This window comes from Oncorhynchus clarkii, chromosome 16 (assembly GCF_045791955.1).
Source record: "Oncorhynchus clarkii lewisi isolate Uvic-CL-2024 chromosome 16, UVic_Ocla_1.0, whole genome shotgun sequence".
Taxonomy (NCBI): Eukaryota; Metazoa; Chordata; class Actinopteri; order Salmoniformes; family Salmonidae; genus Oncorhynchus; species Oncorhynchus clarkii.
In genome coordinates this window covers 18,605,536-18,626,384 of record NC_092162.1, presented here as the reverse complement: position 1 = coordinate 18,626,384, position 20,849 = coordinate 18,605,536, and the positions used below count along the sequence as shown (strand labels likewise).

Below are 20,849 nucleotides of genomic sequence, written 5' to 3'. Positions count from 1 at the left end.
GAGGGTTCCATCTAATCGGACAGGAAATACACATGAAGAATACGTGCGTTTTAATACGGTGCTGTACATCACAGGAGGAAATGACACACTATCCCCCTGGCACGGAACAAAGACATGTTTGAGGAACAGTTCATGTTAGGCCTCGCATGACTGGAACATTGAATAACCCTCTCTGGTTTCTCTTTCACACAGTCACAGACCTGCACACGCATGCACGTGCATAGGCCTACACACACACACACGCACACACGCACACACGCACACACACACACACACACACACACACACACACACACACACACACACACACACACACACACACACACACACACACACACACACACACACACACACACACACACACACTCACACTCACACTCAAACACACAGGGATGTAAGTATGCACACACACACTGTTTTTTTCTGGTTCACTGAAAGTCAGTAGACCAAACCCAGCTGCTATTGCATTGATGTCTATGGGAGACCCACCCTGTTAAGTAGACCGGAACCGAATATTTTTTCACTTTTCTTTTCACTTTTTTCAGGCTGTGTAAGGGCCATTTGATCAATAAGGAGAGTGATATGGGGCCGCATCAGATGACCTGGCCTCCACAATCACCCGACCTCAAACCACTTGAGATGGTTTGGGATTGTTGGAAAAGCATTCCTCATGAAGCTGTTTGAGAGAATGCCAAGCGTGTGCAAAGCTTTCATCAAGGCAAAGGGTGGCTACTTTGAAGAATCTCAAATATAAAATATATTTTGATTTGTTTTAACACATTTTTGGTTACTACATGATTCCATATGTGTTATTTCATAGTGTTTATGTCTTTACTATTATTCTACAATGTAGAAAATAGTAAAAATAAAGAAAAACACTTGAATGAGTAGGTGTGTCCAAACTTTTGACTGGTACTGTATATTAATTTATCCACCATCATTGGTGTCACCTTCTTAAAGTCCAAAAGCGGATGCCGCGTCACAGTCTCTTTCCATTTCCTGTGAAAACCGCATGCATCCGGTTTATACCGACCCGCTGAGCGTGTCATTGGTCTAACAGTGGCGGGAGAGCAAACTCTCATTTGGAGCCTGTGAAATAAATAGAGTGTGGTTGTTCACTTTATCATAATGCACAACATACGCTTTACTGTAACAGTCAAATGTGACAATGGCCTCACAACAGGCACTGAATGTGGTTTAAGCAGGGACTGAATTCCATTGACATCAATGGTTTGGCCCTTAAAGCACTGGAACACCTCACTCCACTATGCCTCACACGTAAGTGCTTTACCAGACTGAGTGATGTCACAGGGTGACCATTGGGGGGGGTTCCCTAATCCCTACCCTACCACTATAAACGCATAACACTGATCTATTGACTTAGAATAACTTTATTTTCCACAAGGGAATTTCAGAAAAAACGTTGTTTGACTCATACCCCAACCATGCACTGTACCTTGGTCCCCTGACTAGAACCCCCACAGTTGCAAGTCTTGAGTCTGGACATGTGTTTCTGGGTTGACCTGGGAGATCATTGGCCTCAAGGTCTCAAATCTTTACAAGGCCGCAAAATCAGTGGCCCACGTTGAGCAAACCAGGAGCAGCCACTTCCATCTCCCTCACTGCCCCCACAAAGCCATGAGGTTTCACATAGTGGAATTTCCAGCAAGTTAACCCTGAGTTGATCAAACCTGTCTTGACCACAGAGTTTAGCCATGATGGAGGGATAGAGGTGGGACGGCTCAGGGGGTTATTAAAAGGCTGTTTGCACCTGGCTAACGCCATGTTAGCGTGTTTGGCTATTGGAAATGGTCGTTGTGCTTTGACTGTGCGGATAGAATGGATCGTTTCGGTGTGAACTTTGTATGATACTTGAAGACCGCAAAGTTTTTGTCACAGGAAACATGTAATGTAGCCTACTAACCTATCACAATAGTTACATTTGAAAGCATCTCAAGTTCTGTTCTCAACTAGCAAGAATAACTGCAGAAAAGCATTGAAATCAAGATGGCACGTAACCTACTGATACTGTGCACTGTTCAACACGAGACACATTGACACAGCTTGTTTGTGTTCATTAAAAGGGCAACCACCAGACTGGTCGTCTCATACATAGCCAAACTACAGTATCTCCCAACTGTACCATGTAGAGAGAGAGAGGTGCAGAGAGACATACCAAGTGTAAACGGATCTCTCCATCCATATCACATTACCCTTCCTGAGATGAAGAATGACATGCAGAGTGAAAGACAGCATGTTGCTCCCTTGGCGACCACATACACCCCATTAGGGGCCTACGGCACCATGGCAAGTGGTAACTCTATGCTTTTTTAAACCTGTTTATACAACCAGAGAGGGGACAAAGGATGTGTTCCCGTGTTTGTAGGGTAGAAGCAGAGTCGTCTCTGCAGGTAGTCCTGAGTGAAAGCCCCTCTAGAGGGATTCTCCATGGTAGAGGTACTGGGCGATAGTGGGTGGGGGATGACCAGCTGGGGTTCATTCATTATAACATGTTATTAGAAAGTCATTCATTCTAATGCTCCACACACTGAGGGATGCCATGCTATCTCTAAGCAACTTGATACGGATCGTAAATGCCATTATGATTATTGTTCATTGCAATGGATAGTCATAATACACTCAGAAACCCAATGAAACAGCAAGGAAGTGAAAGTAAATAGGCCTACAGCAAATTTGACCCAGCATAAACAGAGATAATTCTTGTTCCATTATGAGATACTGTCTAAACTAATCACAGTGTACAGATCTTGTAGTGTATTTGAGGTTTAAGAAAGTTTTTATTTTAATAAAAATGTAGCAACCCCTACAAAAATGTCCATTAATTATAATCCACATAATAATTAATATTTCCTGTTGCTGCAGGATTATTTTCCTACTGTAGTAGCAAACTGGCTCAAATGAAGATACTACAGCTGTACAAGATGCACATCCATTGGTAGATAACCCCTGACTCATAATATTTCAGACACATGACACATCCTTTTCAGACAGGTGTACACTTAGAAAAAAGGGTTCCAAAAGGGTTCTTCAGCTGTCCCCATAGGAGAACCCTTTTTAGTTCCAGGTAGAACCCTTTTTAGATCGAAGTAGAACTATTTTGGGTCCCGTGTAGAACCCTCTGTGTCACGTGTTCTACATAGAACTCAAAAGGGTTCTACCTAGAACCAAAAGGTTTGAACCCAATGATGTACTGTATATTAACCCTGGATTGATGATGTTATGTATTGGCCATTGAGACACTTTGAAGCCACCTGTCGGCCATATTGGCATAACCTAGTAGGAGCAGTCCTCCATAGGAATGAATGGAATTCTACAGTATTTCAATTAAATGTATTTAAGTATTTTTGGGGGGTGTAGTGGGGACAGTAACATTAGTTATCTCAAAAAATTATACTTTAAGGAATGTTCTTAAAAATATACAGTACCAGTCAAAAGTTTGGACACATCTACTCATTGCAGGGATTTCAAATCAAATCAAATCAACCGCTATTTGTCACATGCGCAGAATACAACAAGTGTAGACTTTACCGTGAAATGCTTCCTTACAAGCCCTTAACCAACAGTGCAGTTCAAGAAGAGTTAAGAAAATATTTACCAAATAGACTCATGTAAAAAATAAGAATAAAAAGTAACACAATAAGAATAACGAGGCTATATACAGGGGGCACCGGTACCGAGTCAGTGTGCGGGGGGTACAGGCTAGTTGAGGTCATTTGTGAAGTGACGATGCATAGATAATAAATAGCGAGTAGCAGCAGTATACAAAAGGGAGGGGAGTCAATGTAAATAGTCCGGTGGCGATTTTATTAATTGGCTTGTGGGTAGAAGCTGATGAGGAGCCTTTTGGTCCTAGACTTGGCACTGCGGTACCGCTTGCCGTGCGGTAGCAGAGAAAAGTCTCTGACAATTCTACAGGCTTTCCTCTGACACCGCCTGGTATAGAGGTCCTGGATGGCAGGAAGCTTAGCCCAAGTGATGTACTGGGCTGTACGCACTACCCTCTGTAGCGCCTTACGGTCAGATGCCGAGCAGTTGCCATACCAGGCGGTGATGCAACTGGTCAGGGTGCTCTCGATGGTGCAGCCGTAGAACCTTTTGAAGATCTGTGGACACATGCCAAATATTTTCAGTATCCTGAGGGGGAAAAGGTTTTGTCATGCCCTCTTCATGACTGTCTTGGTATGTTTGGACCATGATAGTTCATTGGTGATGTTGACACCAAGGAACTTGAAACTCTCGACCCGCTCCACTACAGCCCTGTCAATGTTAATGAGGGTGCGTTCGGCCCGACTTTTCCTGTAGTCCACGATCAGCTCCTTTGTCTTGCTCACATTGAGGGAGAGGTTGTTGTCCTGGCACCACACTGACAATTCTCTGACCTCCTCCCTATAGGCCGTCTCGTCGTTGTCGGTGATCAGGCCACTGTTGTGTCGTCAGCAAGCTTAAGTTGTGGAGTTGTGTTTAACCACGCGGTCGTGGGTGAACAGGGAGTACAGGTGGGGACTACGTACACACCCCTGAGGGGCCCCAGTGTTAAGGATCAGCGTGGCAGACGTGTTGTTGCCTACTCTTACCAACTGGGGGTGGCCCGTCAGGAAATCCAGGATCCAGTTGCAGAGGGAGGTGTTTAGTCCCAAAGTCCTTAGCTTAGTGATGAGCTTTGTGGGCTCTATGGTGTTGAACACTGAGCTGTAGTCAATGAACAGCATTCTCACATAGGTGTTCCTTTTGTCCAGGTGGGAAAGGGCGGTGTGGAGTGCGATTGAGATTGCGTCATCTGTGGATCTGTTGGGGCGGTATGCGAATTGGAGTGGGTCTAGGGTGTACGGGAGGGAGGATGCTGTTGATGTGAGCCAAGACCAACCTTTTTTTAAATGTATTTTTATTTCACCATTAATTAACAAGTTCTCATTTACAACTGTGACCTGGCCAAGATAAAGCAAAGCGGTGCAACACAAACAACAACACAGAGTTACACATGGAATAAACAAACATACAGTCAATAATAAAATAGAAAAAGTCTAAATACAGTGTGTGCAAATGAGGTAGGATAAGGGAGGTAAGGCAATAAATAGGCCATAGTGGCAAAATAATTACAATCTATCAATTAAACACTGGAGTGATATATGTGCAGAAGATGAGTGTGCAAGTAGAGATACTGGGGTGCAAAGGAGCAGAATAAATAAAATAAATAACAGTATGGGGATGAGGTAGTTGGATGGGCTATTTACAGATGTGCTATGTACAGGTGCAGTGATAAGCACTTCATGGCTACCGACGTGAGTGCTACGGGGCGGTAATCATTTAGGCAGGTTACCTTCGCTTCCTTAGCCACGGGGACTATGGTGGTCTGCTTGAAACATGTAGGTATTACAGACTCGGTCAGGGAGAGGTTGTTTCTTTAGTTTTAATATTATCTACATAGAATAGAATAATAGTAAAGACATCAAAACTATGAAATAACACATATAGAATCATGTAGTAAGAACGAATAAAGAGTTAAACAAATCAAAATATAATTTATTTATAAGATAATTCAAAGTAGCCACCCTTTGCCTTGATGACAGCTTTTCACAATCTTGGCATTCTCTCAACCAGCTTCATGAGGTAGTCAGTCACCTGTATTGCATTTCAATGTTAAAAGTTAATTTGTGGAATTTCTTCCCTTCTTAATGTGTTTGAGCCAATCAGTTGTTAGTGACAAGGTAGGGGTGGTATACAGAAGATAGCCCTATTTTGTAAAAGACCAAGTCCATATTATGGCAAGAACAGCTCAAATAAGCAAAGCAAAATGGAAGTCCATCTTTACATTAAGACATGAAGGGCAGTCAATCTGGAACATTTCAAGAACTTTGAAAGTTTCTTAAAATGCAGTCGCAAAAACCATCAAGCGCTATGATAAAACTGGCTCTCATGAGGATAAGTTCATTAGAGTTAACTGCACCTCGGATTGCAGCCCAAATAAATATCTCACGGAGTTCAAGTAACAGACACAACTCAACATCAACTGTTCAGAGGAGACTGCGTGAATCAGGCCTTCATGGTCGAATTGCTGCAAAGAAACCACTAGTAAAGGACGCCAATAACAAGAAGAGGTTTGCTTGGGCCAAGACGAGCAATGAACATTATTAACACATGGAAATCTGTCCTTTGGTCTGATGAGTCCAAATTTGAGATTTTTGGTTCCAACCGCCGTGTCTTTGTGAGACGCGGAGCAGGTGAACGGATGACCTCCGCATGTGTGGTTCCCACCTTGAAGCATGGAGGAGGTGGTGTGGGGCTGCTTTGCTGGTGACACTGTCAGTGATTTATTTAAGGCACACTTAATGGCTACCAAAGCATTCTCGAGCGATACGCCATCACATCTGGTTTGCGCTTAGTGGGACTATCATTTGTTTTTCAACAGGACAATGACCCAAAACACACCTCCAGGCTGTGTAAGGGCTATTTGACCAAGAAGGAGAGTGATGGAGTGCTGCATCAAATGACCTGGCCTCCACAATCACCCGACCTCAACCCAATTGATGGTTTGGGATGAAGGCAAAGCTGTCATTAAGGCAAAGTGTGGCTCCTTTGAAGAATCTAAAATATGAAAAATATTTTGATTTGTTTAACTTTTTTTGTTTGTTACTACATGATTCCATATGTGTTATTTCATAGTTTTGATGTCTTCACTATTATTCTACAATGTAGAAAATAGTCAAACTAAAGAAAAACCCTTGAATGAGTAGGTGTGTCCAAACTTTTGACTGGTTCTGTATACATTTTTATTAATGTATTTATGTTTAGCTAACATAATATAATGTAAAAGTATTAAGGTGTCTGTAATATAATAAATGTGGCGAAATCAAATGTAGATATTAATAAATGCATTTCTATAGGTTACAAAATATTTTTTACAATAGTAGTGAGTGCCAAGATGGAGGCACAGTGGCTTCAACACAACGCTCCCTATCAGTCATTTTGTGTACATATAAATCATTGGTTCTACCTGGAACCAAGAAGGGTTCTTCAAAGGGTTCTCCTTATGGGGACAGCCCTTTTAGGTTCTAGAGAGCACCTTTTTTTCTAAGAGTGTAGGCTAATAATTACTGCTCATAATCTAAACTCTAAACCAATGAAAAATTATAAATCCTTCTGTCGATTCAATGCTACAAGATCAAGTAGCTTGCATCCCATACATTTTCAGCATTACTGTGTTTTTTTAAAGAATACTTGGAAATAGCCAATGTCCTAATGCACTACAACGTTAGACAACAGAGAGAGACAAAGTTATAGAAGGCTAATGCACTGACGACGACAACTATTGACATGAATAAATCCCACTTCCCCTAAACTGCATCAAATAATCATCATTTACACCTCACAGCTGCCGAGACTTCCAATTAAGGTCTTATTTCAAGAGATTACTTCATGGATAAAGAGTAAGTTACAGTGACTCATAAATATACTTGATGCAATGCTCACGAAGGAATAAAAAAACTTGAGATGAGTTCCGTCACAAAGATTTGACAGCAAACATGATCTGAATAGAATATAATGTCATACATGTATGTGGGCCTAATGGACACACGCAGCACGTCACTTATCAGCCAGTCTTGTCACTGTGGCATGACGTTGGTGCTTTGACAGGCCTACTTCTGAAGACAAAGCCAACAACCAGAACGCTGAGAAGAAATGTTGGGAGCCCAGCCAAGTCCAACAAAACCGTCTTCTTAATTTGTCTACCATGTGGAAGGACATTCTTCTGCCCTAATTATTTTTGTTAGTCCATATTTTACAGTTCTCAGGCAGCAGAGAATTAATTGGAAGGAAAAAAGTAGACCAGGCAGTTGTGTATGATGAACAACAATCCATCCTCATATTGTTTTACATAGTGCCTAAGCACAGTGAGAGAGGGAGGTGCCTTCAGAAAGTATTCATACCCTTTGACTTACTCCACATTCTGCATGAATTCAAAATGGATTGAATAGATTTTTCTCTCTCGCCCATCTACACACAATAGCCTATCATGAAAAAAAGGAAAACATGTCTTTATAAATCTAAATGCAAATTTACTGAAATCGAAAAATAGCACATTTCCAGAAGTATTCACACCCCTGAGACAATACTTTGTAGAAGCACCAGTGGCTTTCTGGGTACGTCTCTAAGAGCTTTCCACACCTGGATTGTTTAACATTTGCCCATTATTATTTTAAAAATTCTTCAAGCTCTAGTTGTTGATCATTGCTGGACAACCAATACATTTACAAACATTTCTAAAAACATGTTTTCACTTTAGTCATTATGGGGTATTGCATGTAGATGGGTGAGAAAACACATATATGTAATCCATTTAGAATTCAGGCTTTAACACAACAAAATGTGGAATAAGTCAAGGGGTTTGAATACTTTCTGAAGACACGATATATGTGGGGTACAGAGATGAGGTAGTCATGAAAAAATAATGTTAAACACTAGTATTATGTGACTTGTTATGTGACTTGTTACTCCTGAACGTATGTAGGCTTGCCATAACAAAGGGGTTGAATACTTATTGATATTTCAGCTTTTCATTTTTTATTAATTTGTAAAAACAATTAAAAACACAATTCTGCTCAGACATTATGGGGTATGGTGTGTAGGCCAGTGACTAAAAAATCTAAATATAATCCATTTTAAATTCACGCTGTAACACAACAATGTGGATAAGGTCAAGGGGACTGAAATCGTTCTGAAGGTACTGTAAGTGAAATGAACTGAACTGAAGCTCAATGCTTTTTCTAACATGGAAATCTGTTAGCAAACCTGCAGTTTGTCTATAAAAGGTCTGACAGCAATCTACAGTACTTTACACCTCAGTGAAGAGAGGAGAGAAATAGGGGAAGGCCCCATCAAATTAAAGGCAGAGTTTTCATGGCCAGGGGCCACGGCCCTCAGACAGAGATGAGATGGCTAAACTGCACCTCTCCCCTCTGATTAAAAGCCTTGGAGGCTTGAGGAATTATGACCATTGATTGGCCTATTTAGGAGTGCTGTGGTTCATAAACTTCATCTAGGTTGAGAAGTGACAGACACGATTGTCTGTCTACTGTTGAAGGTTGAACAAGACAGAAGATAGAAGACACATCCAAGAGTTGCTGAATTGTGAATTCCCCCCAAACTCATTTCATCCATGTCCCAACCTGCAACCTGGCAAGTCGAGTGTACAGGGAAGGGTGAAACATTCCAGGCATACCATGGGTCAGAGGCCTGAAAGGAGCCAATCAGAGACCAGCTGACAGCATTGCTACCTCCTCCCTCCTTGAAGTGGGTGGTGGATGTGAATGTGATGGGAAGGGAGGGGTGAGGGTGCAGGGAAGAGTGCCATATTTGGCTTCAGACAGGTACAGGTACTGTGTGAGGAACGTGCAACGCTATCCAGGCACCAGATCTTGTCTTGGGGGGGGGGGGTCTGGGTTTTCTCTATTGCCATCAAGCTTCTCCACAATGGCCAGAGAAACTCTCAAATCTCGTTGCTTCACTTGAGTTTAAGTACTGTCCTGGAATCAGTCAAACTGGATGATGGTATTCACTTTAAACCAGTGGTCACCAAATGGTCGAAAGCGATCGACTGGCAACTCCAAGGCATTTCCTAGTCGTTCACGAAAAATGTATAAAAAAACAACAGCGATAAAGCCTTGCGTTCCTTCTTTTTTTTGTCTCGCACTGTTAGCTGTAGGTGCACTTGTTTCAGCTGCCCAGCACGCCGGGTAGGCGAAGTGTACCCATTTTGAACCGTTTCATGTGTCTGAAGAAACAAATTCCGCCTATTTGGCGTGCCTGGAGAGCAAATCAAGTGCATCTACAGTATAGGCCTACCGTTAGCCAATCGGATTGCTCAGATCACCGTGTCTGCACTCCGCAGCTTCCTTCTAGCACATAGCAAAGTAAGTTGATACTGTGATTTCAAAACGTCTAAAACCATGACTAGAGAGAGACTGTCAACGAATACAGCAAAGAGCTGCTGTTTTATGAGTGAGTTTATGTTTAAGTTTTTATTCAGCACTGTCAACACTTTGTATTCAACACTGCTATGAAATGCGCTTCTCCACTCACGCTGCAACCAGCACTGCAGTTTCAATGAATGAGTAGAAAAGTGTATTGATAAGCTTGGGTTGTTATTATTAGCGGCTGTGTGTATTTCTAATAGTGAGGAATATTTAACTTTCTCTGGTCATAGGAGTAACAACATGAATTTCTACATGAGCCAGAAATAGTGCGGTGTGACTCGAGTTTCGCCATCAGCTCGAAGACGGTTTCCCCTTTTTGGTCAGTATTAGCGAAGGGGGATGAGGTGAGGGATGGTCCAACGGTGAGAGGAGGACCCTCTGATGCTCTCCGCTGAGTCGTTACTAGTTACCACAGCCACAAAGTCATAAACCCGCCTATTTCTACAATGTATCTTTTTAAAAATGAATGTGATTTTTAACCTAACCTTAACCACACTGGATCTTGGCCTGCATTTTGACTAAGAAGGTGATGAGCACTGCTTTAAACCATCTCAGCTCTTTTCCATTGCATGAGACAAACTGTCTCGAAACCCTTTAATCCTTGACCTGACATACATACACAAATGCCCACTTTAAATGTTATACATGTCGTGATTGGTTGGTTTATTAAGCTCTCTCTCTCTCTCTCTCTCTCTCTCTCTCTCTCTCTCTCTCTCTCTCTCTCTCTCTCTCTCTCTCTCTCTCTCTCTCTCTCTCTCTCTCTCTCTCTCTCTCTCTCTCTCTCTCTCTCTCTCTCTCTCTCTCTCTCTCTCTCTCTCTCTCTCTCTCTCTCTCTCTCTCGTAATGGGGAAATGTGTGTACTAAACAACTTTGTGCTCAGCCCTTAGTGTGGTGACACTAGACAGACCCATACTGTGAAGCCCTGACAACACAGAGATGGAACAGACAGGACATTGAAATCCCCCTAACTTAAACATTCTTGTGTCTCTTCTGAATTGTCCCAAAAACATGCCAAATGAACTTATCCTACAGTAAATACGGTATACTATGTTACAAAAGCATGCTGGTTCACATTATTTGCATGAATGGCATAGAATTAAGACTAATATTTCATCTAACATACTTACACAACATATTGTAGTTTATTTATGCCTTGTTATAAATCTATCATGACTTCAGTGGGACGGGCTCTTTTGAAGGTAAGGAGTTAAGCTAAGAGTGTAAATAACCTTTGTTGACATTCTGGCTGAAGGGTCTTCCACTCCTTCTGCTCCTCTATACTGATAAATCTGTTACAGCTCCAAACAGGGTCCTTGTCACCAAGTCCCACAGGCCTCCAGCCTCATTACCATGGCCATATGGTCCCCTTCTTATGTTGCAGCTTCTGGACGGTGACACCATCCCTCAGGGGACAGAGCAAAGACGGTGCATCGATCTGGTGTCAGCAGGAAGCAACCGTCCCATTGCACTGACTGACCAAGAACGAACTCTCAGTTTAACATATCAATCCACCACTTAGAGCACATGAAACAGAGAGGTGGAGGCTTACTCGGACGAAGGCAGGAGTCATCAATTCCCAATTCTGCGCTTCCACTGTTAGCTCACAGGAAGTGCAGGGCTTGGTTTACAATTCTCTTTCCTGCTTAGTGCACGCAAGAAATTACTAGCAATTACGACGAGCACAAAACAAAACTCAAGAGATCAAAAGAACTAAACCTCTCGTGGATGCTGCAGAATGATATGGCCAGTTTAATTGGCAAGAGGAATTCCTAAATACAACTGAGGTAGTCTAGGGTTCTTCAAAGAGCACACATAAGGACAACAGTGTTTGCTGTTCGGAGGGAGATCTATTAGAGCCTCCAATAGGTAGCTGTTAGGAGAGAGCAAGTTAAACTTGCCTACAGAAGCAAGCAACCACCAATTCAAACAGGCAAAAACATCCTAATGAAATGAATGAAAAAGGAACCGTCTGAAGGCTGATGCTATTTCAATTGCTAATTATTATGTCAATTACTCCATACAAGCCCTTCGGTAATAGCAACATACATGCCATTGGTTACTGGCCAAGGCCAATGAACACTGTATTGCAAAACACAAACCAAGGCATCAGTTGAGTGAAATGGCCTGGGCATATGTGGAAAGTAATGTGTGTCGAACCCCTGTTTGCGTTCTATAATGACTGCAAGGCACAGTGCCTTCAGAAAGTATTCATACACTTACTTATTCCACATTTTGTTGTGTTACAGCCTGAATTTAAAATTGATTAAATAAATACAAATTCTCTCACCCATCTACACATTACCCAATAATGACCAAGTGAAAACAGGTTTTTAGAAATGTTAGGAAATGTGTTGAAAATGAATTCAAATCTAATTTACATAAGTATACTCCCACCCCTGAGTCAGTACTTTATAGAAGCAGCTTCGGCAGCGATTACAGCTGTGAGTCTTTGTGGGTAAGTCTCTAAGAGCTTTCCACACCTGGATTGTGCAACATTTCCCCATTATTCTTTTCAAAATTATTCAAGCTTTGTCAAATTGGTTGTGGATCAATGCTAGACAACCATTTTCAGGTCTTGACAGGGATTTTCAAGTAGAATTAAGTCAAAATTGTAACTTGGCTACTCACGAACATTCACTGTCTTCTTGGTATGCAACTCCAGTGTTGATTTGGACTTGTGTTTTAGGTTTCCTGCTGAAAGGTGAATTCATCTCACCGCGTGTGATGGAAAGCAGACTGAACAAGGTTTCCCTTAGCTCCATTACATTTATTTTTTCTCCAGAAAAACTCCCCAGTCCTTAACAATTACAAGCATACCCATAACATGATGCAGCCACCACGATGCTTGAAAATATGGAGAGTGATACTCAGTAATGTGTTGTATTGGATTTTCTCCAAACATATAACACTAATTGCTTTGCCACATTTTTTGCCGTATTATTTATTAGTATTATTTTATTCTGTACAGGCTTCCTTCTTTTAACTACAATGTTGTTGATTCATCCTCCGTTTTCTCCTATCTCAGCCATTTAACTGTTAAAGTCATCATTGGCCTCATGGTGAAATCCCTGAGTGGTTTCCTTCCCCTACAGCAACTGAGTTAGGAAGGACACCTGTATCTTTGTAGTGACTGGGTTTATTGATATCCCATCCAAAGTGGTATTAATAACTTCTCCATGATCAAAGGGATATTTAATGTCTTCTTTTTTTATTTGTACCCACCTACCAATAGGTGCCATTCTTTGCAAGGCATTGGAAAACCTCCCTGGTCTTTGTGGTTAAATCTGTGTTTGAAATTCACTGCTTGACTGAAGGACCTCACAGATAAGTGTATGTCTGACGTACAGAGATGAGGTAGTCATTCAGAAATCATGTTAAACACTATTATTGCACACAGAGTGAGTCCATGCAACTTATCATGTGACTTGTTAAGCAAATCCTACACTTTTTTAGGCTTCCATTAGCAAAGAGGTTGAATACTTATTGACTCAAGACATTTCAGCTTTTCATTTTCAATGAATTTGTAAAAACGTGTAGGCAAGACATTTCTAGAACACTTTGACGTGTGTAATGGTGTGTTTGACGTGTGTAATGAGGAGCAAACAGATGCTGCACTTGGCACATTTATGAAATTGCTTATTCCAGTTACTAATAAGCATGCACCCATTCAGGAAATTACTGTAAAAACTGTTGAATCCCTATGGATTGGTGAGGAATTGAATAATTGTATGGTTGAGAGGGATGAGGCAAAGGGAATGACATATAAGTCTGGCTGCACAACCGATTGGCAAACGTACTGCAAATTGAGAAATTATGTCAATAAACTGAATAAAAAGAAGAAGAAACTACACTATAAAACAAAGATAAATTACATAAAAATGATAGTAAAAAGTGCTGGAGCACCTTAAATAACATTTTGAGGAAAAAGGCAAACTCAGCTCCGTCATTCATTGAATCAGATGGTTCATTCATCACAAAACCAACTGATTTTGCCAACTACTTTAATTATTTTTTAATTGGCAAGATTTTTTATTTTATTGTTTTATTTCACCTTTATTTAACCAGGTAGGCTAGTTGAGAACAAGTTCTCATTTACAACTGCGACCTGCCAAGACAAAGCATAGCAGTGTGAACAGACAACAACACAGAGTTACACAAAATAGTCTATATACATTGTGTGCAAAAGGCATGAGGAGGTAGGTGAATAATTACAATTTAGCAGATTAACACTGTAGTGATACATGATCAGATGGTCATGTGCAGGTAGAGATACTGGTGTGCAAAAGAGCAGAAAAGTAAATAAATAAAAACAGCATGGGGATGAGGTAGGTAAATTGGGTGTGCTATTTACCGATGGACTATGTACAGCTGCAGCGATCGGTTAGCTGCTCAGATAGCAGATGTTTAAAGTTGGTGAGGGAGATAAAAGTCTCCAACTTCAACGATTTTTGCAATTCGTTCCAGTGACAGGCAGCAGAGAACTGGAAAGAAAGGCGGCCAAATTAGGTGTTGGCTTTAGGGATGATCAGTGAGATACACCTGCTGGAGCGCGTGCTGCGCTGGTGGGTGTTGCCATCGTGACCAGTGAACTGAGATAAGGCGGAGCTTTACCTAGCATGGACTTGTAGATGACCTGGAGCCAGTGGGTCTGGCGACGAATATGTGGCGAGGGCCAGCCGACTAGAGCATACAGGTCGCAGTGGTGGGTGGTATAAGGTGCTTTAGTAACAAAGCGGATGGCACTGCGATAAACTGCATCCAGTTTGCTGAGGAGATTATTGGAAGCCCTTTTGTAGATGACATCGCCGAAGTCGAGGATCGGTAGGATAGTCAGTTTTACTAGAGTAAGTTTGGCGGCGTGAGTGAAGGAGGCTTAGGTACGAAATAGAAAGCCGACTCTAGATTTGATTTTAGATTGGAGATGTTTGATATGAGTCTGGAAGGAGAGTTTACAGTCTAGCCAGACACCTAGGTACTTATAGATGTCCACATATTCTAGGTCGGAACCATCCAGGGTGGTGATGCTAGTCGGGCGTGCGGGTGCAGGCAGTGAACGCTTAAAAAGCATGCATTTGGTTTTACTAGCGTTTAAGAGCAGTTGGAGGCCACGGAAGGAGTGTTGTATGGCATTGAAGCTCGTTTGGAGGTTAGATAGCACAGTGTCCAAGGAAGGGCCAGAAGTATACAGAATGGTGTCGTCTGCGTAGAGGTGGATCAGGGAATCGCCCGCAGCAAGAGCAACATCATTGATATATACAGAGAAAAGAGTCGGCCCGAGAATTGGACCCTGTGGCACCGCCAAAAAGACATGCCTTCCGATTTGACACACTGAACTCTGTCTGCAAAGTAGTTGGTGAACCAGGCAAGGCAGTCATTAGAAAAACCGAGGCTACTGAGTCTGCCGATAAGAATATGGTGATTGACAGGGTCGAAAGCCTTGGCCAGGTCAATGAAGACGGCTGCACAGTACTGTCTTTTATCGATGGCGGTTATGATATCGTTTAGTACCTTGAGCGTGGCTGAAGTGCAAACTTAGGCATAACATGCCAACAACAAACGCTAACACTACGCATCCAAGTATATATGACCAAATTATGAAAGACAAGCATTGTAATTTTGAATTCCGTAAAGTGAGTGTGGAAGAGGTGGGAAAAAACGTTGTTGTCTATCAACAACGACAAGCCACCGGGGTCTGACAACTTAGATAGAAAATTACTGAGGATAATAGCAGACGACATTGTCATTCCTATTTGCCAAATTTTCAATTTAAGCCTACTAGGAAGTATGTGCCCCCAGGCTCGGAGGGAAGCAAAAGTCATTCCCCTACCTAAGAATAGTAAAGCCCCCTTTACTGGCTCAAATAGACGACCAATCAGCCTGTTATCAACCCTTAGTAAACCTTTGGAAAAATGTGTGTTTGCTGGAAAAACGTATTTGTGTTATGGTGTTATACCCCCTGCTATATTGTGGATAAAGAGTTACCTGTCTAACATAACACAGAGTCTGTTCTTTAACGGAAGCCTCTCCAACATAATCCAGGTAAAATCAGGAATTCCCCAGGGCAGCTGTCTAGGCCCCTTACATTTTTCAATCTTTACTAATGACATGAGGAAAGCCAGTGTGTCTATGTACGCAGATGACTCAGCACTATACATGTCAGCTACTATAGTGACTGAAATGACTGCAACACTTAACAAAGAGCTGCAGTTAGTTTCAGAGTGGGTGGCAAGGAATAAGTTAGTTCTAAATATTTCTAAAACTAAAACCATTGTATTTGGACAAATCATTTACTAAACCCTAAACCTCAACTAAACCTTGTAATAAATTAGCCATGTCACAGACACTGACGTCTTGCTTCCGGACAAGCTAAACACCTTCTCCATCAGCTTTGAGGATAGAAGGTATCCCTAGCTGTGTCCTCAGAGCATGCGCAGACCAGCTGGCTGGTGTGTTTACAGACATATTCAATCTCTCCCTATCCCAGTCTGCTGTCCCCACATGCTTCAAAATGGCCACCATTGTTCCTGTACCTAAGAAAGCAAAGATAACTGAACTGAATGACTATTGCCCTGTAGCATTCACTTCTGTCATCATGAAGTGCTTTGAGAGACTAGTCAAGGATCATATCACCTCTACCTTACCTGTCACCCTAGACCCACTACAATTTTCTTACCACCCCAATAGATCCACAGACGATGCAATCGCCATCACACTGCACACTGCCCTATCCCATCTGGACAAGAGGAATACCTATGTAAGAATGCTGTTCATTGCCTATAGCTCAGCATTCAACACGATAGTACCCTCCAAGCTCATCATTAAGCTCGAGGACCTGGGTCTGAATCCCGCCCTGTGCAACTGGATCCTGGACTTCCTAACGGGCAGCTCCCCGTTTGGTGAAGGTAGGTAACAACCTCCACTTCATTGATCCTCAACACTGGGGCCCCACAAGGGTACATGCTCAGCCCTCTCCTGTACTCCCTGTTCACCCATGACTGGCTCAAAGTGGAGGAGAAACCAAGCACGCCTCCAATGCAATCATCAAGTTTGCAGAAGACACAACAGTAGTAGGCTTGATTACCAACAATGATGAGACAGCCTACAGGGAGGAGGTGAGGGCTCTGGGAGTGTGGTGCTAGGAAAATAACCTCTCACTCAACGTCAACAAAACAAAAGAGATGATTGTGGACTTCAGGAAACAGCAGAGGGAGCACCCCTCATTCACATGGATGGGACTGCAGTGGAGAAGGTAGAAAGCTTCAAGTTCCTCGGATAATACATCACTGACATCACTGACAAACTGAAAAGGTCCACCCACACAGACAGCAACAGCGCCTCTTCAACCTCATGTGGCTGATGAAATTTGGCTTGGCACCTAAAACCTTCACAAACTTCTACAGATGCACAATTGAGAACATCCTGTCGGGCTGTATCACCGCCTGGTACGTCAACTGCACCACCCCCAACCGCAGGGCTCTCCAGAGGGTAGTGTGGTCTGCCCAACGCATCACCGGGGGCAAAGAATGTGCCCTCCAGGACACCTACACCACCCGATGTCACAGGAAGGCCAAAAAGATTATCAAGGACAACAACCACCCGAGTCACTGCCTGTTCACCCCGCTATCATCCAGAGGTGAGATCAGTACAGGTGCATCAAAGCTGGGACCGAGAGACTGAAAAACAGCTTCTATCTCAAGGAGGCTGCTGCCTATATACATAGACTTGAAGTCACTGGCCACTTTAATAAATGGAACACTAGTCACTTTAATAATGTTTACATATCTTGCATTACTGATCTCATATGTATATACTGTTTTCTGTACTATTCTACTGTATCTTTAGTCTATGCCGCTCTGACATTGCTCGTCCATATATTTATATTTTCTTAATTCCATTCCTTTACTTAGATTTGTGCGTATTTGCTATATGTTGTGAAATTGCTAGATATTATTTGTTAGATATTACTGCACTGTCGGAGCTCGAAAAACAAGAATTTCGCTACACACACAATAACATCTGCTAAACACGTGTATGTAACCAATAAAATTTGATTTGAAATAATATGCAAATTGAGCAAGTTGAGGTGACTAAACTGCTTGGAGTAACCGTGGATTGTAAACTGTCATGGTCAAAACATATTGATACAACAGTAGCTAAGATGGGGAGAAGTCTGTCCATAATAAAGCGCTGCTCTACCTTCTTAACAGCACTATCAACAGGGCAGGTCTTACAGGCCCTAGTTTTGTCACACCTGGACTACTGTTCGGTCGTGTGGTCAGGTGCCACAAAAAGGGACTTAGCAAAATTGCAATTGGCTCCGAACAGGACAGCCCGACTGGCCCTTAGATGTTCACAGAGACCTAATATTAATAATATCCATGTCAATCTCTCCCTGCTCAAAGTGGAGGAGAGATTGACTTCATCACTACTTTATGAGAGGTATTGACGCTGTCTGTTTGAACTACTGGCACACAGCTCGGACACCAAGAGTAGCTGCTACCTTGTCCGTAAATTGGAGAATGAAGGTTTTTTCAAACACCTGAAACAGCCATAATCACTGTGCTGAATTTCTTGGTTAAAAAATATATATATACACATGTATTTTTTTCTGCATATCTAAGCATACCTCTTGAGCTGTCTGTATCCTCCTGACTGGTGGTTTTTTTTTTTATGAAACTGGGTCAAAAATTGAAAGGAATGTGAGTCTTTTTCAGTACATTTAGTTATTGCTTGCTTTTCAAGTCTGCCAACCTTGGCATCAGGCTAAGCTAAGATAGTTAGACAAGCTAGATACTGTAACTTGATTGATAGCCTGAAATGGCTTCTTGGTAGCTAGTTATGAGGTTGGGAGATTGGGAACCTATCTGGGCTAGCTAAAGCCAACTTCATAGAATTGCTAGGTGGCTAGTAGAATTACAGAGAAACAACCCAATTATTATTATTTGTATTTATTTTTGAACATGACAAATCTGAGGGGGCACGTGCCCCTGTGCCCCCTATGAGCGTAAAGTATCTGCCTGCAGCTATAAAACACAGCCCACTCAATAAGTAACAAGCATTTAAGTACTGATCTTATTCAACAGCTCTGCAGTTGTTTATCGTTTATAAACTGTTGTTGAGATCAGGGTACAAGAATCAGTGCCATGTTTATTATTATTAACATTTTACAGCGTTGTAATAACCATTGTGTAGAATGACGGGTATGAATTGTCATGACAGCCAACGAGGGACAACATCATCAATGTCGGCCTACACTATAAATGTATGCTTCTTCTCGGGGGGTTGCCTAAATATTTTCTGGATACAGGTGTTGGCTACACTTTATCCGTACAAAAAGGTGTAGCGATATTGGCGGAGTATATTTCATGAATTGCGTACACGCAAGCAAGGACAGTAGGCTATGGTCACTGAAGTCTATGTTATAGCCTTTTAAACCTGTTATTTTAGATTATATGCTATGTATGTTTATATAAATTAAGCATTTTGTACGATTGACCAAATAAGAAGCTCTTGAATGAAAGTATAGGATCGCTGGTTCCCGAGTTCGGACAGGTGTCTGACATGTTGAAATTGTACTGAATTATGAGATTGCGGCCAGCAGAATATAAAACAAAATAAACGTGGCCAATACCCGCTTATTTTGGACAGGTGTTCTAGTGAACTTCATAAAGTGGGCTAATCTAAACAGGCTCTACATCAAAAACTATTGAAGTTTCAAATAACTTGGAACCTTTCCGACATTAAAGACGTGCACATGAAAGGAAGAAAGGTGTTTTAAAGAGCAAGAACAGATGGAACTTCTAAGTAGCTGGTTTTCCTTTTATGTCGTTTCTAGTGTGTAGTGTACCTATCCAAATCGAATTATCAGTGGAACGCCACAATTTATGGCGCCTGAAGAGGATAGAACAGTTGCATAGGAGGTACACCGCGGATACTCACAGGTATTTCGTGGACCCTTCCGTCTGTTTGTGTAAGGCAACAGCAAATCCAAAGAAACTGCCCTTGGTTTTCCCTTCTTTGATAACTGGAAACCGTGAGTCTATATTAAATCCATTGCAGGTTAGAGTCACACAAAACACAGCCAAGGCCCCGTGGAGATATAGACTTGGGGCCATGTTTATTCCTTGCGCGCAATTTCCCTTCCCGCAGCTGCACGATCAACGCCGGATTGAAAAATATTTTTTTCACTCTGAGGTCCCTGTACAGGCTATGGTTCAAAATACGCACTCCATTGAGAAACGTCTATCCCCTCTCGTCTTGTGGATATAACTGCCACTGCCTAGGTGTCGATGTCTGCCTCTCCTCCCTCCCCTCCCGCTTGTCCGCTCCTCCACACCCATTTGAACAAGTAGCCTACACGGACAGAATTCAAACCTGTCGTCTAAGCACTTTCACCAGTTCTTTCCGGTAGGTTGGAAGCATACTGTGAGTGGTCAGTGGAATTAATTATTGGCTTGATAGAATATGTTGGTACTGCAGTGCACAGCACTTTGATAATGACAATGCACTTTATGCAATTAGTTGTGTAAATTCACAGCAGGGACTCTCTTTCTATCGCACACACGCGCACGCGAGCGCGCACACAAACACAATACTTGACTTTACCATATGCATTTGCCAAACTTTCAAACATACCGAGCTCTGGACATATCAGTAAATATGCTATTGACATTTCTCTAATGTTTGGTAATTAGATGTCACACACACACACAAACAGCGCCCTTTTTATTTATCTACAGGGGTTGAATTAGATTTATTCCATGTGATAAACAAACACGGGCAGCATAATCCCAGAAGAGTTTGGCCAGTCTATTTCCCATGACTCATTGCTCATTGTTGTGCTGGAGTAGCCTTATC

General features: G+C 42.1%; 1 protein-coding gene across 1 annotated transcript in view; it reads right to left on the bottom strand.

Annotated features, from left to right (window-relative positions):
- Positions 1-20,306, bottom strand: part of LOC139368108 (integrin, alpha 3b) — a 53,538-nt gene extending 33,232 nt beyond the window's left edge. Inside the window, exon 1 of the mRNA XM_071106682.1 lies at positions 19,932-20,306. Within this exon, the coding sequence (XP_070962783.1) occupies positions 19,932-20,107 (176 nt within the window). The 5' untranslated portion in view covers positions 20,108-20,306. The remainder of the gene's footprint in view (positions 1-19,931) is intronic.
- Positions 20,307-20,849: the final 543 nt, after the last annotated feature.